The following is a 23,750-nucleotide window of genomic DNA, read 5'->3' as shown; positions in this document are numbered from 1 at the left end:
GCTAAGTTAAGGTAAGTAAAATTTCTTAGAAAATTTCAGGAAATTAAGAAAGTTATTTTATGAATTGTTATAGAGAAATATTTAGTTTGGATTTATTGAGAAAAAATAGGAAGAAATAGAGAAAAAATATGAGAAAATTAGGAAAAAATAGAATATTGATATTCTTGAATAAATATGATAGCCAGGGTACGTTGAGAATCCAAATTGAGTATGTTAAAAGCCTGGCACGAGAATCAAGATGTTCTGAGATACGTTTAAGGTAAGTGGTTCGACCCAAAACTAGATTTTATCTAAATGGTTTTATCATGTTGTCATGCCTTATTGTGAATATGTCATAAAGATAGCATTTACATGCTATGATGAAATGTGCATATGTACACGATGATATTATTGGTCATGCAATTCACAGGGTTTGGGATTATGGACTGGCATCGTTGCTCTACCAAGGGTGCACCCATACACCCCGGCCTGGTAAGAAGGCTATAAAAATGGGGAACAACAGTTGGGTGCAGTCGACTTAAACTAAAAGAATGATGACATTTTTCATATTGCATCCATGCACGAAATATGTTTATTGTTCCCTTACTTGGATGATTCATCATCTAACTTGGGTTTTACCCCTGAAATATTCAAACATTCCAAATCGAAATTGTAGTAGAAGTGAGGATGAATGAGGCATGAAATGGCACTTAACAAAGTGCATGATGAATTGAATGTATGTTATGTAGCCCATGCATTTAAGTTCTGTTACTTTGAATTCTGAGCGTTTTGAGAAATGATGATGTAAGAACTGATTTATGATTAACGTTAAGATGTTTGGTTCGATCCTTGTTTCCGCATTTGATGTTTGTAATGATTCTATTTCAAGATAAATGTACGAAAATTTTTGAATGTATATGAGGAATGATATGGTTTAGCATTAGTTTTGAAGAAAAAAATTTATTATCTCAGAATTGTCTCAATTTATAACATGCCTGAAAAAGTGGGGTGTTATAGAAACTGTGAGGGGTCTATGGAGGGTGAGTGTTTAACAACTGGGTCGACCTTGTTGTGCTAAGACTTGATTAACTGTGTTGGTCTTGTTGTGCTAAGACTTGATCATGGTGAGGTATAGAGCTAGCTCGATTGTATTTTTGTTGTAAGTCGATCACCAAAAGTATAATAAAGGATCTTGTGTTTTTGATATATATTCTGTAATGGAATGGAGTAATGAAATGAAAAATTGTATTTTCTACTCTTGTTCCCTTTAGTGTTTGTTAATTCAATTGTCATGAGTACCGAGCGAGCTAAGGTTGCCGAATCCGCCTGTTTTGCGGTAGGGTTCGACGAGGCCGAGGTGGTTCCTGGTTTGCCAACACTTATATGCAAATACTTAGTAAGATGAGGAAGTATCCGAGTACCTTCTTCTTCCTGTTGCCTTTTTGTTCTGTAGTATTTGCTTGGATGTCGGATGTCTTGGTTAGTGCGAGTGTTGGGCTAGCTATAATACCCGAAAATTTTTAAAAGGGCTTAAGAATAATTTATCTTAGAGCAAAAATAAAATTATCAGAAGTTTTGGGGGTTAAATATAATTTCTTGGAGTTATAAAGGACCGAATCGATTGAAGAGAATGCCCCGGAACATAAATATATCAGGAAGAAAAGGTATGTTATGGACGAATACAATACCCCATGTTTTCGTTGGGTGGTCACGTTGTTTGAATAAGTTCGGGATACTGAAAAATGGGTGTGATAACAAAATAAGTTGTCGAATCAGCGGCATGGAATGTCTCGAGACTTAGATGACTAAAAGAAAGGGTATGACGTCATCAAGCATATCAAAATGTGATTTATGACATTGAAATCAATCAAATCAGAGACAATTTTTTGTACAACTTCGATTCAGCCTGAATTACCGAATTGTTGTAGAGGACCTCCAGGAAAACAACAGAACCCTGAGTTGGCTCCAGTTTTTTGTAAGAATCAACCCTGAGGTGGTTTCGGGAGGAAACAATAGTGCGGTAAGGACACTAGAGCAAAATCGTCCTTATCGAGTAAAGTCTTAAGTTATTAATTTTGCGTTTTTGGTATCGTAATGCGAATTAATTTGAGGTTTGAGGATGCAATTGTAATTAGGGAATTACCCAAGAGAAATTAAGATAAAAATTGAGATTTAAATGTGTAATTTCCTTTAACTTATAGTGTAATATATATATATATATGTGTGTGTGTGTGTGTGTGTGTGTGTGTGTGTGTGTGTTCATACACATGTGTGCAAGGTGGCTATCTTCTTGAAGCTTCAAGATTAAGCTTCTACCAGCTTAAGGGCTAACGCGACTTCAAGGAGTGGTGGTCAAGGCAAGTTGAGGCAGTGGGTTTGCTATAAATAGGTGAAGAAGTTGAGAGAAATGGAGGGAGGAAGAGAAGGAAGTGGCTAAGAGTTACAGTTTCCAAGAGCTTGAGGGATCAAGAGAGAGAGTGGCCGAGAGCTTGAGGGATCAAGAGAAAGAACTAGGAGCAGTGCTGGTGGTCGGAAGGAGCTGCGAGGATGACTGGGCAGCGAGTAGAGACGACCGACAGCGACTGTGGCGATGGCCTAGCAAGGCGGAGACGGTTTGGCGAGGTCGCGACAGTCAGTGGAGGGCTAGGGAAAGGCCGACGGAGTGCCAAACGGCGGCAACTGCGTGGCTGTGCGTGCAGGTCGGGCGCAGGGAGGAAGAAACAGAGAGAAAAAGGAGAAGAAAGAAAAGAAGGGAAAAAAAAAAGAAAAAAGGAAAGGAAAAAGAAAAAAAAAAAGGGAAGAAAATGAGGAAAAATAGGAAAAATCTTCCGAAAAATCTTAGAAAATTCTGGTAATCAATTTGGGGCTTGAGGAGCATGCCGAAGCCAGGAAATTGTCCGAGCATGCATTACGAGATCAAGGCACGCACACTGAAGAAGGCCGTGAGGTTAATTTAAGGTGAGTGGTTCTATCCCAAAAGCTTAATTTGATTTTCTATAAATGTTTTGCCAGAATTACTCTTGATTTATTAACATGTTGTGCATATCGAATTTCTTGAATATTGCATCAATTGGTTATGTTTATAAAATGCATGGCTTGTGGGTTTTTCATGACATTGTTATATCTGAAATCATGTCATTGTTATGATGTCTGGTGGGGCGGGATGGGGTCTTCTTGAGAATGGGGTAAGGTTAATCCCGAGGATTAAGTATGTCGCGGCAAGGTCAATCCCAACGGTGTATGGAATGGATTTTCCACAGGAGATTGAATATTCTAGAGAGATTTCTTAAGTTAGACATGTTGCATGTTGTCGTAGTCTATTTATGTCATGCTCATGAATATACATGCATTATGTGAACTGCTTTTGTGCCATCACTTTGATGATTCAGCATCTAATCTGGGTTATGCCTCTAGAACATTCAAACATTCCAAACGAGGGTTACGGTAGGGGCGAAGACATGGTCAATTAGAGCTAATGGAGTACGAGCATGATAGACGTTGGTTTCATTTCTTAAAGTCATGTAATCTTTATTTGATTTGAATTTAGTTATATGAACGATTGTTGTAATCTATGATAATAAGTTTGTTATTTTCACTATGTATAGATATGCCTTGTTTAGCTTAGGTTATTAATCTTGATAGTTAAAGGGGCAAGATTGGGGTTCTGGATTTTGTGAGCATGTGAAGATTATTCTTTGAAACACTGCGTATGTTGAACTTATGTATGGAAGAAAAATAAAATCCCGGTAAATTCCTTACAGTGGCACACCCGGCGAGGCGGGGTGTTACACTAGCTAAGGTAACTCGGGGTTTGTTTATGCTTGTCTAAGGCAAGGCTTTGCTTAAGATGAGATCGAGAAGATCAAGGTCTATCAATGCTTGTTTGATACAAGGCATAATTTGAACAGGGGAATTCTCCGAGGTTCGCTCGCCACTCGGGCGCTCTGGGGGAACTGATCGCGTCGGTTTGTTCTGGAAGCACGGCTTGGCGAAATCGAGGTAACTCGAGGTTCGCTGACATGTTTGATATAAGGCTTAGTTTGAATGGGGGAATTCCCTAAGGTTTGCCTGCCGAGATAAACCCGAGCGCTTTAGGAGGATTGGCCGCGTCGGTTTGTTCCGACAGCACAGCTTGGCGAGACCGAGGTAACTCGAGATCCGCCGGCATGTTTGATACAAGGCATAGTTTAAACGGGGGAATTCCCTAAGGTCTGCCTGTCGAGATAAACCCGAGCGCTTTGGGGGGATTGGCCGCGTCGATTTGTTCTGGTAGGACGGCTTGGCGAGACCGAGGTAACTCAAGGTCCACCAACCTGTTTGATATAAGGCGTAGTTTAAACGGGAGAATTCCCCGAGGTCTGCCTGCCGGGATAGACCTGGGCGCTTTGGGGGGACTAACCGAGTCTGTTTGTTCCGATAACGCGGCTTGGCAATACCGAGGTAACTCGAGGTCTGCCGGCTTGTTTGATGCAAGGCGTATAAAAACTTCTTTTGAGTAAATGAAGTCTTGGGATAATGGTTTCGAGATAATAGTCTGGTGCGAGATTTTGAGTGATGTTATGAAATGCGAAACTTTGGGCTTGGACCCGTGTTAGGGTATAGACAAGTAATAAATGAAAAAAAAAAAGAAATATACTTAATTTTGAATGATACAGGACGACAGTCACTTAGCTATAGTATTTTTGCAGGCTGGCTGCGTTCCACGATCAGGGTAGCAATTGTCCCGAGAGCTCGGCCAGGTGGTAGGTTCCGCTACCGAGGTTGTTGATGACTCAGTAAAGACCTTCACAGTTGGCGTCGTGTTTTCCTTGTGCAAGTTGCTTCCTAGGGCCTTCAATCTTTTTGAGGACCAAGTCTCCTTCTTGGAATCTTCTAAGTCTGACTGTTTTATTGTATTTCCGAGCTGCCCTTTGTTTGGTTGCCTATTCATGGATGTGGGCCTGGTCCTGGATCTCTTGGATGAGATCTAGATCGGTTCGCTACTGCTCGCTACTAGTGTCTTCTTGGAAGTGTAGCCGTCTGGGGCTAGGTTCTCAAAGCTCAACTGGTATCATAGCTTCGGACTCGTAGGTTAATCGAAAAGGAGTTTCTAGAGTCGAGGTTTGGATTGTTGTGTGGTACGACCATAATACCATCGATAGCTTATCCAGCCATGTGCCTTTGGCTTGATCAAGTCATTTCTTTAGTCCAGCTAAGATGATTTTGTTGGTGGCTTCCTCCTGGTCGTTGGTCTGAGGGTGTTCAACCAAGGTGAAAACTTGGCGAATGCTGAGCTCTTGGCAGAATTCTCGTAGTCTGCAGTTGGTGAACTAAGTGTCATTATCCGAACTTAGCATACTGGGCAGGTCGTACCGGCAGACAATGTTCTTCCAAATGAATCTCTTGATCCTTTCGGCGGTGATAGTGGCTAGGGGCTCAACTTCGATCCATTTGATGAAGTAATCGATTACAACCACAATGAACTTGAGTTGCCCAACGGCCATTGGGAAGGGTCCTAGGATGTCGATTCCCCATTTGTGAAATGGCCAGGGGCTGTTGAGATTGCGGAGTTCTTCTGGCGGAGAGTGGTGTGTGCTCGCAAATCTCTAGCACTTATCGCAGTGTTTGACATAAACCATACAGTCGTTTCTCATTGTCGGCCAATAGTGCCCGGCTCTTAGTACTTTGTCTGCTAGAGATCGTCTCCCGAGGTGACCCCCGCACACCCCTTTTCGTGTACTTCGGCCATAATGTAGGCAGACTGGTTGGTGTTGACACACTTAAGGAGTGGTGTGGAAGAGCCCCTCCTGTACAACTGATCCCCAAGCAGGGTAAAGAAGTAGGCGAATTTTTTGAGTCTTCTGGCCTCTTCCGTGTCGGTGGGAAGTGTCCCGTTCTATATGAACCGGATGATAGGGGTTCCCCATAATTCAGGGGTTATTTCCATGGCTTGTATATCTGGTAGGTTGATAGTAGGTGATTCCAAGGCCTCTTGTATGACAGATTGGTTGTTTCCAGGATTTTTAGTGCTAGCCAGCTTTGAGAGTAGGTCGGCTCAGGCGTTCTGTTCTCTAGGGATGTATTCAATTTGGAAGTATTCAAAGGATTCGGCTAAGGCTCTAACCTTGTTGAGATATGGGCCGAGCTGCGATTCCCTTGTCTGGAATTCGCCCTTGACCTGATTGGTCACCAATTAAGAGTCACTTCTTGCGATCACCCGAGCTACTCCCATTTCTTTTGCTAAGTTTAAGTCGCTACGAGGGCTTTGTATTCTGCCTAGTTGTTGGTGGCCTTGAAATTGAAGCACAAGGATTGTTCGAGTGTGAGCTTGTTGGGTCCTTCCAAGATGATTCCATCTTCGCTTCCTTTGATGTTGGATGCTCCATCAACAAACAGTATCCAGTGATTGGATTATGGGTTTGAACTAGGAGAAGACAATTCAACACAGAAGTCAGACAACACTTGAGATTTGATGTGTTTGCGAGGTTGGTACTATATGTCGAATTTAGAGAGCTCGACTGACCATGCGATCATTCTCCCTAAGAGTTCTAGCTTCTGAAGTACCTGTTGGATTGGTTGATCGGTCAAGACCGTGATCTGGTGGCTTTGTAAGTATAGTCTGAGCTTTTGAGCTTCCATTACTAGCACTAGTGCTAGTTTCTCGATCTTTTGATAGCGTAGTTCGGCCCCTTGGAAGGTAATGTTAATGAAGTATACCGGACGCTATGACTTGCTTTCTTCCCTGACTAATACTGCACTGAGGGCATTATCGGTGACAAAGAGGTAGAGCGAGAGCTTTTCTCCGAGCTCTGGCTTGGAGAGGATAGGAGGGCTGCTAAGAGGCCTTTGAGTTCTTGAAAGGTAATTTTGCACTATTCTGTCCACCAGAACTCTGTCAGCTTCTTTAGGCATTGGAAGAATGGCCTCTCCCAATCTGCTGATCTTGAAAGGAAGTGGGACAGAGCTGTTACCTGGCCTGTTAATTGCTAGACTTCTTTTGTGTTGGTGGGGTCGTGCATCTCAAGAATGGCCCTACATTTGTCTGGGTTGGCCTCAATCCCCCGGCTGGTTAACATAAAGCAAAGGAATTTGTCGGTGTGTACCCCGAAAGCGCATTTGTCTGGATTTAACCTCATGTTGTGTTGTCGGAGCTGGCTGAGATTTCGGACAAGTCCGAGCAGTGGTCTTGATTCTCCTACGTCTTGGCCACCATATCATCCACGTATACCTTGATGTTTCAACCGATTTGTTTGGCGAACACTTTGTTTATTAGTCGCTGATATGTTGCGCATGCATTCTTCAACCTGAATGGCATCACTCGGTAAAAAAAGTTGAAATTTTCTGTGATGAATGCCGTCTTCTCCTCATCTTCAGGATGCATTCGGATCTTATTGTAGCCGGAGTAAGCATCCATGAAGCTCAAGTACCTGTATCCAGAGGCTGTGTCTATAAGCCGGTCGATGTTAGGTAATGGATATGAGTCCTTTGGACACGCTTTATTCAAATTAGTGAAGTCGACACACATCCTTCACTTGCCTGAGGATTTCTTTACCATGACTACGTTTGCGAGTCATGTTGTATACGGGACCTCCCTGATGAATCCGACCTTTAGCAGTTTTGTCGTTTCCTCGGCTACCGCACGCTGCCTTTCTTTTCCTAGTTTTCTTTTTCTTTGGGCAACTAGCCTAACCTCTGGATCTAGCGCCAGCCTGTGGCAGATAATGGATGGATCTATGCCGGGCATGTCGACAGGCGTCCAGGCGAAGAGGTCGACATTTTCTTGGAGTAGGTCGATCAACATTTCTCTCAATTCTTCTGGTAACGTGGAACCAATGTGAGCGATTTGTTCTGGACAAGGGCCCAGGCTCACAGAATGGAGTTCTTCTATGGGTTGAGGGCGACTGTCTGAGAGTTAGCCTTGTGGATCCAATTCGATCGTATTTACGCGGTGGTGTGGGGCTTAGCTGTCAACACCCATGACTTGGTTATCACTACCGGAGGCCTTGTTTCCTTCATCATCTTTGTTAGGTCAGGAGCTTCGAGCCTTGAGACTATCATGGTAACACTGCCTGGCTTTCTTTTGGTAGGCGTGGACAACTCCTACCTTAGTGGTTGACACCGAGAATTTCAACCAAAGGGAAGCCAGGCAACCAAAGTGTTGACACGACCTCTCCCAAAGTGTTGAGAGATGGGCAACTGAGTAGTGCATTGTACTACGTTTGACAGTCAACCACCAAGTACTAGATGCTGATTGTTTTGACGAGAGGGAGGGTTCCGAATGAAGTCAATAAATCGATATACCCCTTGACGCTGACCTGCTCTCCAGAAAAGCCGATCAGATTTCTAGGAAACGACTTTAGATCTTCTTTCGGGATTCCCATTCTTCCTAAGGTTGACATATACAACAAGTCGGCCGAACTCCTTTGATCGATAACCGAGACTACCATGGGGTTGTCAAGGTTCTGATCAATCCCCTCAAAGTCTTTATCAGTGAAGGAGATCACGGGGTGTTGGGTCATTTTCCTTGGCCTTCTCTCCATGTTATTTATTGACATTACTGCTTGAAGATGTTGTCTTCTTACTGAGCTTGAATCGCCTCCCCCTGCAAAGCCTCCAGAGATGGAATAGATACCCCAGCTATCTAATTGGTTGGGGGCAGTCTGGCATTCCGCCTGTTGTCTTTCTGAGGTCGTCTCTGGGGGCTGCGACTCCTTCATTTGTTTAGGTTGGCTTGCGAGGAATGCCTTCGGTTCATACTGTAAGTATACTGGTGGAGGTAACCCTCCATAATTAGCAACTCGATCTGGTCCTTCAAGGTGGCACACTCCTTAATTGTGTGGCTGAACATGCGATGGTAGTCACACCGTTTGTTGGTGTCGACATTGCCACATAGAGGTTGCTTGCCTGAGGTGTCCGAAAGTGGGATTATTCTTGAGTTATAAACTTCTCAGATGATTCGCTCTCTCCTGGTCGTGAGAGGGGTGTAAGTGTCATACCTCAGCCATGATAGGATAGGACGTCGAGCTAGCTCGCCTCGTCCCCTGCCATGGTCTATGTTGTCCTACCCTCTTTCAGGGTTGCGCTGGTGCTCGACATGGGGATTTGGTTGATGGGCTAGTTGTGGCCAGGTTGATGGTTGGGTGCTTTCAGGTCTGGCCGCCGATGGCTCCTCCATGTTTATGTATCTCGTTGCCCGCATTCTAAGATTGTTCAGGCCGGAAGGAGGCTTTTGGGCCAACGAATTGTCAAAGGAACCTGTCCTCAGCTCGGTCATGATGGTGTGCAAGGAAATTGTCGAGCTGAGGTCCTTGAACTGGATGGCTTCTTGGTTGAATATGTTTAGAAACATCCGGAGCGGCTTATGTTCACCTTGCCTTAGGTTGATGAGACTAGCCAACGTCTAGCAATGAGCTCGGCTTGTGAAAAAATGGGTGAGGAAGCAGGTGGCCAGCTCAAGAAAGTCGTGGATGGAGTTTGGTTTCAAAGAAGAGAACCATAACATGGTCAACTTTTTCAATGTGTTGGGGAAGGACCAACACATGATCGGATCCGTGCCCTCACATAATAGCATTGTGGCGCTAAACATGGTAACGTGGTCCTGAGGATCGGTGGTGCCATCGTATGGTTCTAAGGTGCTGGGGAGGCGAAAGCCATCCGGTAAGGGGACGACCATGATAAACTCTGAGAAGGGATGGTTTGAAGAATACATAGATGTGGAAAGAGTGGCAGAAGTGTGGGTGGTTTGGTGGTGTTGTTAGCGGCTATCTTCTATGTCGTAGTCAAATCGTCCACCATGTTGGTTCCATTGCTAGTTTCGGGTTAACTTGGTGACCTGGTTTTGAAGTTGTTGGACGGTCTGGAGGAGGATCTCCATGACGGCTGGTTTTGTGGAAGGTGATTTGCAGTGTTTGGCTCCTGAACAGGGGCGCTTCTGGTTCGCATCATGGTAAGGTGGTAAGGTTGGCTTGAAAGGCTTTTTGCGAAGTTATGGGGTAGGTAAGTTTTATCGAGCCCCAAAGTGGGCGCCAGATGTTCTTTCCTGACAAAAGGGACAGTTGGAGGCAAACATGCAACGATTAGGGATGGGCCCCGGCGATCGGTCTGACAGGGGTGGATGGCACTTGCAAACACTCTGACGCTCCAGTGAGTAAAGGAGTAGGAAGTGGTAGAATATCAGTGAGTCAGAGAGAAAAACATATCTTGACTTTGAAGAGAACAGGTTCATATAAAAGGAGGAGGGGTCTTTCTGCATGCATGCGTTGTGCGTGCTTGTAGGTGATGGGACTGAGTATCTGGTGCCGGTGGAGATTCTCAGGTGGCAGTGTGGTGTCGACAAGATTTTCATTAATGTGGATAAGATCTGCCATTAATGAGGATGAGATTTAAGCGAGCGTGTGAATACACAATATGGAGGCTGCAATGATGCTGATGTAAGCTAGCGTAGGGCTAGGGCCAAGCCGAGATTAGGCCGTGGGAGTTGAGCTGAGATTGGGCCATGGGAGTTGGGTCGAGATTGGGCCGGGACGGTCCAATGTTTAACTCCATCCAACTTACATAACGAAGAAGCTGCAGATATATACTAATACCGTAAGATCTGACTATATGAAAAATAACAAGAAGCTCCTTATGCTTTGTTGTGAGATTGAGAGATGCTGTAGAAGTAGTAGTAGAAGTAGAGACTGTGTGTTGAAAAAAACCTGTAAGCTCTGGGGTTTGCTTTGAATGTATAGAAGCTGCTTATGCTCTGTTATATATAAATATGTGTGTTAATTATATATTTTAGGAAATTAAGAAAAAAATAAAGAGACATTCTCATATGGTGAGAGAAAATCTCTAGAAATTCTTGTAATCATGATTAGTTATCAAGTTTCTAATGATTGAAATTCATTAAACTATTGAATGAAATGCCACTAAATTTTGTCTAGTGATTACTATTAAATTTGAGTTATTTTTAACTTTTATATTTATTTTTTACATACGAAGTGAACATTCAATCAGTTTAGTTATTGAATTAATTGAATTATTCAATTTGAATAGATCAAACATATGTCAAAAAATCAAACCGAACCAATTAAATAGATTCTCAAATCAAACAAATCGAAAAACCAAAAAAAAAGAAAATCAAACTGATTGAAAAAATTGAAAAAAAAAAAATCAACAATTAAAATAACAAAGTGTAAAAATGGTATTTTTGACATTTTAATTGGTTCAGTTATTTTGATTTTCTTTCAATACGAAAACCAAATCGAATTAAAATAATCAAAATTATCAAACTTGGAAATTGAACCCAACTGACTTATAACTTGAATCGAACCAAACCGACAATTTTTGTTGGTTTAATTCGGTTATTTTGATTTCACCGAAACCCTAGTTTTAAGTATGTTTAAATCTTTGAGTGCATTTGTCCTTACTTGATTATTGCATTTTCGAGTCTCTCTCATTAGTCTAACAAGCCATTTTATAAGACAAATCCAAGTCACAATTTAAAAAAATAATTCCCACGAGAAGGAAAACCATGTCATTGTCTAGGTCAATACAAATTTTTATTGATGATTTTCTTTGCATCATCAATTCTTTTCCTAAATATAAATGGATGCTTAAAACTAATGTAATAAAATTCATTAGAAGAATGCTATAATTACATTAATAATATTCACATAATAATAGTGAGTGATTACTAATATCAAATTATTAACAATCAGTATTATTATATTATATTACTACCATAAACTATACTGTTAATATTATAAGGATTATTTTACTTTGCCCAAATTAGTTGACGTACGGGATGACTGAAAATATCAAATATCAAAAATATTCTCACATTGAAAATACTGCGCGCGCATTTAAATAAAATTCGGGTGGATTTCATCATATATGAAATCCGCCCGAAATGAACTGGGCGGACTTCAACTGTGTTGAAATCCGCTCACTGCACAGTGGGCGGATTTCTCGACAATTTTTTGATAAATTCGTGCGTCAACCTTTTTTGATCATTGTAGCATGACTCATATTATAAATTCAGATTGCAGTTTGAATTAACGTCGCAATTAATTCAGACTTGCAATTTGAAACTCTCTCTCCACTCTCTAGTTTTTACGATTATTGCAGGGTTGGCTTTATTCACATTTGGCACCTCTTAGAAATATATTTGTTAGTGTGTTGTAAGTTCTAGGTTTCTTAGTATTTGGGATGTGAAGCTCTAACATCTGTATTTAGTGTATGTTAGCTTTTGCCGTTTGCTTATGTTGTGCTCAAGACATGCCCTAACGTTACTTATGTATAGTCCTATTTTTTATAGCTCATTTATGTGGAATCTTGATTAAAAGATCAAGACCCTTGAGCATGAAAATGATCCTTTTTAACTTTTGAAAAATGAGATATTTTATGCACCGAAGACGTCAACAATTATAATAAATATCATGTCTTACTAAAACACAAGAGAGGGCAAAAGAAAGACAGATGCAAGACACCCTCTATCTTCAGATCACCTTTGATACAGAGCCTATAGCAACAAGGTTAATATCTCCAACGGCATATCTACAAGCAAACTTCAACAGAAGACAGATTATATACAGTCTAAGTTAGCACCATTTTCAAGTCTTTCACTCAACTGTTGTTGGTTCCTATTTTCTCAAGGTTGTTCAAACTTTTGGGCCTATTGTAGTTCTTCAGCAAGAGTGAGCAGCAAACAACACTAACCGAAGAGGCAGCCATTGCAGCTCCTGCAATCCATGGTGGCAAACGGAAGCCAGTAAATGGGAAGAGGGCTCCAGCAGCAATTGGGATGCCAAGAAGGTTGTAGCCCAGAGCCCAAATGTAGTTCAGACGTATCCGAGAAAACGTCTTCCTCGAAAGGTCAATGGCAGTTATCACATCCTCCAAGTTGCTCTTCATAAGAACAATATCAGCTGCCTCAATGGCAATGTCTGTTCCGGCACCAATTGCCATCCCAACATCTGCAGCCACAAGCGCCGGTGAGTCGTTTATTCCATCTCCCACCATTGCCACGACGTAGCCTGAAGCCTGAGAATTAAAATCATACAGTTAACGGCATTAGAAGATGAGGATGTATGTTATTGCTGAAATTATGAACACTAGCACGGCCAAGATAAGGACTATTAGGGTGTATTTTCACACGAAGATATACACGCAGCGATACAAGATGGTCTTTAGACAACTAGAGAAATTGCTACCTGTAATTCCTTCACTTTCTCTGCCTTATGCTCGGGTTTTGCTTCTGCAATGACCGTGTCGATTCCAACTTCCTTGGAAATTGAATTGGCTGTTCCCCAATTGTCACCTGTCACCATTATGCTTCTGACTTTCATAGACTTAAGAATGGAAATGACTTCACCAGCACCAGGCTTCAGTGGATCAGAAATGGCTAGGACTCCAACCAAGTGCCTATCTATTGCTACAAGGATTCCAGTTTGAGCCAAGTCCTCAGTTTCTGCTAGTGTTTCTTCAGCATCAAGAGGAATGGCAATATTTTCATGACACATCAAACTCTTGTTTCCCACAATTATTTCCTTGTTCATAACAATGGCCTTTACTCCATGGCCAGTGATGGCTTCGAAATGTTGGACTTCTGCCCAGACAGGGTTCTCTTCATCTTCTTTGAACTTCTTAGCATACTCAACAATGGCCTTGGCCAATGGATGTTCACTGTTTACCTAGTAAAACACACTAGCCTTACATCAAGCGAGGAATTTGAGATTTAAGGAAATTCAATCGGCAGGTCAGATCTCAGATCAAGCCTAGTCAAAAACTAAAAACTTCATTATAGTCAACTAAAATCCTCTGTCATATCAAACAAAGGTTCCACAGACAGACCGATTCACTTCCCTCAATCTGTGGGAACATGAATTGTGTATGCTTTTATGGATGCTGGCCTGTCCGCCAGCTAGCTTAATAGAGAACAACATGGTTTGCATCTGAAACATTAGGTATGTTTGGAAATGTGGCACTAGAACTAGTTACATGCCACATTAATTTAAAATTTGAACCAACAAAGACTTTGATTCTGTTTCAATTTCATCTTGTCATCTGCACTAGTCAAAATATCACGCTTAGACCTACTTTTTGTGTACTATTCCATATAACCAAAAAGTTCCCAGAACTGAAAATTTCATTCATGTTATTTCCAAGTTTATAGATGCATTATGTGTTTTTACTTGGAGAAAGGGTATTGTGCCTTCTAGGTATAAGAAAGATATCCATTAAAAAAAAAAAAAAAGAACAGATGATTTCCTAAGCCAACAAATGGAATTACCTCAGCTGCAGCAAGTAGTTCATAGAATTCTCGAAGTACCATAGTCTTCAAGAGCCTTGTGTTAACAACCACAGGCTTGCCAATGGTAAGAGTTCCAGTCTTGTCAAAGACAATGCAATTAACCTACAGCAGAACATTCATTTCAAGAATTTATCTTTGTTAAAATAAATTAAATTTTTAGAAAATGTTTTCATTAGTAGTTCATGAAAGATGTGGCCTTTGAATGATTTGAAACTTCAACTTGGCTAGCATAATAGATAGAAACATATTTGAGTTTAAGATAAATGAGAATCAGTAAAATTTACTGTTGTGACTCAAAAAGGAGTAATGAAATAGATTAAATTCTCATGCAGACCTTGTGTGCGTTTTCTAGTGCTTGACCCCCTTTAATTAGGACACCTTGTGAAGCACCAACTCCGGTTCCAACCATCACAGCAGTGGGTGTGGCCAAGCCTAGAGCACAGGGGCAGGCAATCACCATTACAGAGATGCCAAACTGCAGTGCAAGCTGAAAGTTATCCATGGAAGATGGTATCCAAACATTTGGGTAGCCGTCAAACTTTCCAGCCAAAAACCAGGCAAGCCAAGTGGAGAAGGATATGAATATAACCTGAAAAATATTGTCAATCATTAATGAAGACGAGCTGTATACTTGTTTAGGACATTTTATAAAACAAATCAGAAGGTATAATGCATCAAGGACACATGGAAAATAATCTCACTGAAGGACTAAAAAAGGGAAGGTTCATATACTTACAAGGGGCACAAAAAATTTTGAAATACGATCAGCAAATTTCTGCACCGGAGCTTTAGCCATCTGTGCTGATTCAACGAGTCGAACAATTTGGGAAAGAGCACACTCTGAACCAACCCGAGTTGCCTTAATATGTAACACACCATTCTCATTAACGGTCCCTCCAATCACTGCATCACCCTTTCTCTTTGCCACTGGCCGGGCTTCTCCTGTAATCATGCTTTCATTTACATAGCTTTGTCCCCAGATGACAAGACCATCGGAAGCTATTTTTGCACCAGGAATAATTTTAATCACATCGTTCTTTTGTATCAAACGATTGTCAACTTCTTCCTCACGCATTACAATTCCTTCATTGTCAAGGGTTAACAGTATTGCTGTGTCGGGAGCCAGGTCCATGAGCTTTGCGATGGCTTCAGATGTCTTTCCTTTGGCCAAAACCTCCAAATACTTCCCCAACAGAATAAATGAAATAAGCATCGAACTAGTCTCAAAGAAATCTGTGGCCTTGAAATTTGGAGAAGTTGCTGCTTTGAACACCGAGTACACTGAATAGAAGTAGGCAGCATTTGTTCCCAGTGCTATCAACACATCCATGTTGGCGGAACCATGACGCAGTGCCTTGTACGAGCCTACATAGAATTGCCGGCCAATAATGAACTGAACAGCGGTAGACAATACCCACCTTAAAATCTCTCCCACACTAAGCATATTCACAACTTTGGTATCCAAGCCATGCTTGAGTCTAGGGATATACATAAAGACCATAGAGGTTAAGAACACTGGTAGTGTAAACACCAAGCTCCACAGAAATGACGTATAGTACCGCCTAATTTCCTCCTGTCTATGAGCTTCTCTTCCTCCTCCTTCAGGGAATATCATTGCTTTGAAATGCCCAGATCCAGTGCACTCGACAATTTGGATAAAAGTCCTAGGTCCTGTCAAATCTGATTTATAAGAAACAGAAAATTTCCTGAGCTCAGAATCAATATCTATATCTTGAACACCCGGAAGTGCTCGCAGAGAATTCTCAACCATTCTCATGGAATTGTCAGTCCGTATTCCTTCAATTTTTAAGTGTATTTTGCTCCGATCTTCTCCAGTACTAATCAATATGGCTTCAAAACCAGTGTCTTCTATGGCTTCCATTATCTTACTGTAGCTGATGATCTTTGGATCATAATGAACTTCTGCTTCTTCAGTTGCCAAAGCAACTTGTGCTTTTTGTACACCAGGTACTGCTTGCAAAGCAGATTCAACAGTAGAAGAACAAGAAGTACAAGTCATACCCTTTATCTGTATTCGACATGCATGGATGGACTTCTCATTAATCTCATCTTCAACCAATGTAGCCTGAAAGCCAACATCTTCAATTGTCTCTCTAATGCTTTCCTCCTGGCACAAGAACAAATGCTTACATCTGATCCAATGAGAGTATGGACTAACACTAGTTGATGAGGTGCATAAATTTAGCACTATATAGACTGCAAATAAAAACACTATCAAAGGAAATTCGATACTGTTCACGAATTTCAACAAATTGAACTTAATGGCATGCTTTCTGGGAGAGTGTAATGAGTTCCAACTACTGTCCATGAAATTTTTAATTGAATTATATTTGAGAAGAGATGTCCCTGGACAACATGCTATTGACAAGATATGATGTTCTAGCTTTATGTAACTACAAGGAGTAAATCATTACTAACAGTACCCTTAGTAAAAGATTGTATCCTTAGTAATCTGGTGGAAGGGCACTTCAAAGTGCAACAACTGCTCATCTCAAACATAACAAGACATAGGCAGAGTTGATGATGTCTGATCTACAAAAATATAACTCAGCTAGAGAGTGCAGAATTAGAGGCATATTCCTTCAAGTTCATTTCACTCAAAAGTGGTGGAGTCAGGATCTTGGGTTAGGGGGACAAAAACCTCTAATTCTGTATACTAAATTAACATTACTTAATTGTCCCCCATCTTTTCTATTTACGAGGGGGTAAGTGTTAGACGGCATAGTAATTTATGCACAGCATCAAGGAGAATTTAGGGCAATTATAGTAGTTGAGGGGGCAATTGCACACCCTCACTAACATGTAGTTCTGCCACTGCTAGAAAACAATTTCTTCATGTAATGCGATGTCTTGCCTATATTTCCATAATCGCCATGGATGTAATGCTAGTTCCAATTCCAAGCATCCTTTTAGTATTTGATTTAACTAGAAATCTAAAGTAATAATAGCTAGAAATACCTATAGTTGAAGCGAAATGGTCAACAATGAGTGTGCTAGGGCTGGATCAAACACATCACAACAAATCAAGAGAAAGATCAGAGAGTAAAAAATTAACATAATTTGGCCTCTCAACAGATTTACGTCCAAATCTCCATTTCCGAAGAGCAAGAAATCCAGCGGTTCAAACTCATCTACTTCACAGCGATCGATAATAATTACAGAAACAACCAAAGCAAAGATCTCATCAAGTATTCATTACGGAAGAGAGAGGCATATATCTATCAGCATGAACTTACATTCACATAGATAGGATAAAACGTGACTAGTGCACGGTTGTTGAGGAAATCGACGACAGCCTCCTTGATTCCGGGAAGGCGCTTGATAGCCTTCTCGATGGAGGCGGCACAAGCCGAGCAACTCATTCCGGTGACAGCGAACAAGGCCCTGGCCTCGGCTCCTTCAATGTTCTTCTCCTCGTCTGACGCCACCACACGGCCGTTCGGATATTTCGGCATCGACGGATAGTGCGGCCGCCCTAATCCTCCACCTTCGCTCCCTTTCGGGCCTATACACGCGAGGGACAGAAACTTCGCCGCCATGAAAACCTCCGCTTCAGCTCTCTCTCTCTCTCGCTGCGTATATCTTAACCGAATAGATCGATTCTCTTTCCTTCCGCCGATTGCCAAAATCCTTATAAATACAGTTCGATTTGGAATCACTGGGGGCCGCGTAAAGTTTCCGTGACGATCGGGGCCATAGCCACGAACACGGTGAAGCGAAACCAGTAGTGTGACGAAGAACTCTTTGAGGTTCGGTTTGGAGATTGGCTTGGAAGCGACGCCGGAGGCGGTGCTTGGTGGGGCCCGGCAGTTGCATATTCCCGCGGGTTTTTCAAATAAGAAACGGAGTTTGGGTTCGGGGCAGTCTCTATCCGGGTCACCTGTTGGTTTCCTCATTTGCCCTTTCATGGTCAACTCATTTCAAGGTAATAATAATAATATTAAATATTAATAATAATAAAAATAAAAATAATGCACAATACATAATATATTATATATACATGATACATATAATACTTTTTTTAAAATTTTATATTAAAATATATATATATATGAATAATTTTAAACTGATCTATCTCATCCCAATCCTAACTAATTCGATTTTTAAATTTGAAATCTTTATAAATTCCAATTTTGATCCGATTTAGTCTAAGATGAGTTCAGTCAGGTCCAAACCCAATGAATACCTCTAATTATATGAATATTTTAAAATATTTTTGTTTAATATATTCTTGATTTGGCTTTAAAGTACAAGTAACACTATGTATGATGACTATAAAATAATACCCAATGTAAGGGCATTTTGGACTTCTTATATAATAGAACTATTATTTATGATTATGAAGTAAGACCTAATGGAAGGGTATTTTAGATATTTTATATAATAAAACGATCATTTATGACTATTCAAACCAAATCGCATTATAAATAAAACTTGGAGTTCTTGTAGTTTCGACTGGTTTTGCACGAAACAAGTTACAATGTTAGTTCTTAAATTTTGCACTTCGTAACAATTTAGTTACTTTATTTTAATTTTGTCAACACAAATACAAGACTTTGATTTTTGTTAAAATTTAATTTCTTTATTGATATTCTTTCAATTTTTTATTATTGAAAACTGACATGATATGTGTTGTGTCATAGATTTGTTAAGTGTCTCCTGACATATTTTTAATGAATAAAAATAAGAAGACGTATTTTTAAAAAATAATTGTGAATAAATAATAGTGAATAATAATAATAATAATAATAATAATAATTGGTTTGAGGGTAAAATAGTCCAAAGAAAAGTGACAAGGCTGACGCTATAAATAGCAAATTAATTGAACAGTGAGGGATCCTTGGGGAGCAGAAAAAAGACCGGAAAATGCGCTATTCCCGGGATTTTACTCTGGGAAGGCCGCATGGGCCTTGTTCCCGCTAGCTAGTTCCTGCCACCCGGAAGGCCATGCAGCTTTCCTCCCGCTAGCCGTTTCCGGATCCATAGCAAGCCATGCAACCCACACAAGTGCCATGCGTGGCCCTTAGTGTCAGCTAAGGTGTAAACCACTAAAACCTATACTTAAAAGTCCTCAAAGTAGGAAGAGTCCCAAAAAAATTGAGAAGAGCAAGAGACCCAAGATGGAAGACGTCGGAGAAAGAAAGAGGAGAGCTGGAGGAGACCAACGGAAGGGACACCAGAGAAAGAAAGGGGGGTAGAGATGCAAGAAGATGGGAGGAGATGTTGGAAGGGACGCACGCAAAATGACAATAGACGCTGAAGAGATAGAGAGAAAGAAAAGACCAAGAGACTTCAGAGGTTGAGAATAGGAGGATACAAAGGGACACCGGAGGTAAAGAAGACGTGATCATGTACTTACACAGGAGAGAGAGAGAGAGAGATGTCGAAGAACCAAGGATGGGAGGAATGAGACTAAGGGACACCTGACGTTAAAGGTAGTAGAGGACCGAGGACTAGAGGAACGAGACCAAGACACGTCGAATGACAGGAGGAGGAGGAGATGCGGTTAGTCGATCACGCATTCACACAGGGGAGAGAGGGGGGGAAGGAGGTGAAGAGACACATTCCAGGTGCACCTACTAGGGGTGGCAATTCGTGTTGGCGGGTCGTAATCGTGTCGTGTCGAGACACATATATAACACATGTCAGGCTAACCCGAACACGACCCGTTTAATAATCGTGTCAAATTCCTTAAACCCAAATACGACACGTTTATTAAACGTGTAACACGACACGACCCGTTTAATTAAACGTGTCGTGTCGTGTTACCTGTTAACCTGTTTAACCCGTTTAATTTAAATGGGTCGTGTTGTGTCACATGTTAAACGTGTTATTTAGTTTTAAACGTATTATTTCGTGTATAATCGTGTTAACGTGTTCAGATCAACCCACTAACCATTTTAATTAAACGTGTCATTTCGTATATAATCGTGTTAATGTGTTCGGGTCAACCCGTTAACACGTTTAATTAAATGTGTTATTTCGTGTCTAAACGGGTTAGACGGGTTGACCCGCCTAAGACACGAAAATAATCGTATCATAAACGGGTTGATCCGTTTATGACCCAAACCCGATTAACCTCAACCCTAATCCGCTTAACTCCGTATCGTGTCGTGTCCAAAATTGCCAACTCTAGCACCTACCATTAAATGTTGAGACTCACAATTGTCAATTAATTGACATTTGACAACATAAGAGAGAGAAAATTAAAAAGTAAGATAGAAGATTGAAGGGATTATCATTTATGTTCAACTATGACATAAAAAATATTAAGTAATTTAACTATATTATTAATTAAAAATTTTATTTTCTAATTTTAAATATAAATATTTAATTAAAAAATTATATCTTAAAAAATAAGAAAAAATTAAATAATTTTAAAATTTGTTTATGTTATTAAAGGATCAGCAAACAAATTTGTGCCTAGGGGCGCAGATGCCGTTGAGCCGGCCCTGGTGGCCCCCGGCTGCATGCCACCTCCTGCCATTCTCCTAAACGGTTTCTCCACTTGCTGCGCATGCGCATGCGCATGCAGTCACCTTCTTCTTTCACAAATGGGCAGGCCATGTCTGCCACCATCTCGCCCTAACTCCCTTCCATGCAATCCACGTCCTCCCTCAAACACAAGTGCCCAACGGGCCCCACGCTTCGGCTTGGTCCTCGCAATTTCCAATTGCCCTCCACACGTAACATATGTAACTTGCAGTTACATAATTAATTAAGTATATAATATGTATGTAATTAATTAAGCTAAAGGGGAGGAATCAATTGAGTTATACCTCGTACAACAAGGACATAATCTAAAAAATATCAAATTAGACCCAAAATAATAGATAATATTCGAAAGCACCTTATTTAACCTGGGATTTCACCTAGGTAGGCCATTTAAAGGCGAAGACCTTGATCTTGCGACTCGTCGTAAAGCTCACATTCTCTAGAGCTCTCTAAATCACTAAATCATTTGAGGGATTCCTCTTAAACCTATTTTAATTTGACCAGGGACCACAATCCTCATGCTCGAAGCATACATGTTCATCTCTGACATTTGATAAAAACATTATAAATAGCCATTATCTCATCGAAAAATATACCCTTTTTTATATTCTTTAATTGTATTCTTTATTTAGTATGCACTCCGCGGGACCTCTATAAGTTCCACGGATAACCATTTTCCTTCATATACTGACTTAGCATTAGAGGGTATATAGGGGTGAGAAATCCTTGCGTGCTTTCTAACTTATTATTGTGAGCATAGTTATGCCCCAGACATACAAGAAGTTACTCTAGATGAATTAATTCTTTATTGGAAATGCACTCAAGGGTTTATTCAAGACTCCAACTAGAGATACCACATAGATATAGCAAGGCGATTCTCTTGGGCCATGGTGTCCTTCCAAACCACTCCTTACCTTACAATTGAAAACCGAAATCACCCATTGCATATTTTCAAGAGTAGACACCTGCTTGTTGTTCACCTCACTCCATCATGGCTACATTGTTCTCACACTATAAATTTTAATTATTATATTTTGACAACAACAATATAGATGATTATAACTCTCAAAAATGATTGGTTATGGGGTCTACGTTAATGTTACCATCAAACATTTTTGGGATTTATGTTAGTGTATGTCACGTTAGTTTTTATTAATAAAATTTGAAGAAAAATTAATAGAGAAATTACATTTAATAGAAATGGAAAATTAAAGCACATTGATCAATTGATTATGAAATGTTAAATTCAAATACAAACGATAAGATAAAAACACTTTTTGATTTGATGATTGTTATTACTTAAATATAATAATTAAAGTTTATTTATTTTAAAAAAGTTCAACAAGAGATCAATAAAGCCTGGTGGAAAGAACAAGGATGTGCAAGAGAAACCGATATTGAGAGAAGCCAACAATTGTTCGAGACAAACTTAATCCACTGTTCAAGAGAATTAGTTGTACTCGAAAAAAAAGCTCAATCCGTTATTTGAGAGAGTTAGGGTATGGCCAAAAAAGAGTCGAAGTAATCATCTAGGGGAGTCTCTGTTGTGAAGTCCTAGAAGAAAACTTCAACTTTCTCCACCGAGATGATGCCTTATCCAAGAGGACCCCCTCGAAACATATACTATAATAATGATAATAAAAAGAATTATTTTTTCTTTAAAAAAGTGAGAATAGATATACCTTATTACATAAAGTCAACTTTCTTGAGCTCGCCAATTTGGTATATTCTATTGTTTAAATTTTGGTTGGGATAAAAGATTCCATATGCATAATTACTTCAAATTGATTGATCCGGTCAGTGGATTCTAACCCAATCCTCGACCTTGATGTTGGAGATAACTAGTTTTTGGTTCATATTAGTCTAATCTAAGATGGAGTACCGATTGAAAGTTACTAATTAAAATAACTAAATGTCCCACTACAATGGTGCCCCTGTTAATCTCATAGAAGTCAAATGATTATTTTACAAAGAGCTTGTTTAACCTAGTAAAAAATAAATTCACTTTATAGTAAATTAAATTTGGTTTTTAAATTAAAATAAATGTAATAACGTGACATGAGCATAGAAAATTAGGTGCTTATATTAATTAATTTTTCGGGTTGTGGAATTAATATTAGGTGGGTTCTTTTGTAAATGAATAATGCACTACGATAAATTTTGAATTAAAAGGTATTAAAAAATACCTTAATAGATAGTTTATTGGTGTATTTTAACTATTAGGGCATTGATAATAATGTCGCGTGTAATTGTGCTCCAAAAAAGTATTGAGACAATTATAAATGTCTTAAAAATAACTATAAGTTTAAGTTTGTTACAACACTTAAAAATGCCTCAAAAATCATTATAAACTTATTTTTCACATCCCTCACAAGGTCTTCTCTTAACTCCAACTTACCATTTTCCGTAACTTGAACCTTGAACCTTTCTTTCTTCCTGTACGCGTGTTACCACCTAATTTACACACCATCTTATCAATATATGTGTCTATATTAATTTTATAATATATCTAAGTTTTATTAGAATTATCCCATTGAGGCACTAAAAATTTGTTTATAAAAAAAAGTACAAATGGGTGTTCTATTCAATATAAAAAGTTGGATTTAATAATATAAATGGGTTCTCATTGACTCTCAATTAATTATATTTAAAGTAAAAATAAATACAAATATCATGTTCGTGTAAATATAATTAATTAAGATCCATTTTATATGCTGTCACTATCTTCAACCAAATTGTTTGCGGATTTAACAAAGATAAACATGGCTTTTTATTTAGTAAAGATGAGAATTATTTATAAAGAATGACCATTTGATTAGTTTAATCAAATCGATCAAATTATTTAAAGAGAATAGATTGAACTTGAGTAAAAAATTAAACCGGATTGATCAAATAGATTCTCAAATTGAATAAACTAAAAAGTTGAATTTTTTTTTTTTGAGAAAATAGACTTGATGGAAAACTAAAAAATTAAAATAAT

General features: G+C 39.7%; 1 protein-coding gene across 2 annotated transcripts in view; it reads right to left on the bottom strand.

Moving 5' to 3' along the window:
- Window positions 1-18,047, bottom strand: part of LOC127813044 (probable copper-transporting ATPase HMA5) — a 43,211-nt gene extending 25,164 nt beyond the window's left edge. Inside the window, exons 1-6 of one of the 2 annotated variants that reach the window (XM_052353741.1) lie at window positions 17,512-18,030; window positions 14,991-16,382; window positions 14,589-14,843; window positions 14,234-14,356; window positions 13,155-13,634; window positions 12,342-12,984 (exon numbers count right to left, since the gene is read on the bottom strand). In XM_052353741.1, coding sequence (XP_052209701.1) covers window positions 12,568-12,984; window positions 13,155-13,634; window positions 14,234-14,356; window positions 14,589-14,843; window positions 14,991-16,382; window positions 17,512-17,814 — 2,970 coding nt within the window. In that variant the 5' untranslated portion in view covers window positions 17,815-18,030 and the 3' untranslated portion in view covers window positions 12,342-12,567. Of the gene's footprint in view, window positions 1-12,341; window positions 12,985-13,154; window positions 13,635-14,233; window positions 14,357-14,588; window positions 14,844-14,990; window positions 16,383-17,511 lie in introns of those variants that run through there. The other variant, XM_052353743.1, reaches the window with a different exon arrangement.
- Window positions 18,048-23,750: the final 5,703 nt, after the last annotated feature.

This window comes from Diospyros lotus, chromosome 11 (genome assembly GCF_014633365.1).
Source record: "Diospyros lotus cultivar Yz01 chromosome 11, ASM1463336v1, whole genome shotgun sequence".
Lineage (NCBI taxonomy): Eukaryota > Viridiplantae > Streptophyta > Magnoliopsida > Ericales > Ebenaceae > Diospyros > Diospyros lotus.
This window is presented reverse-complemented; position numbering and strand designations above follow the sequence as displayed.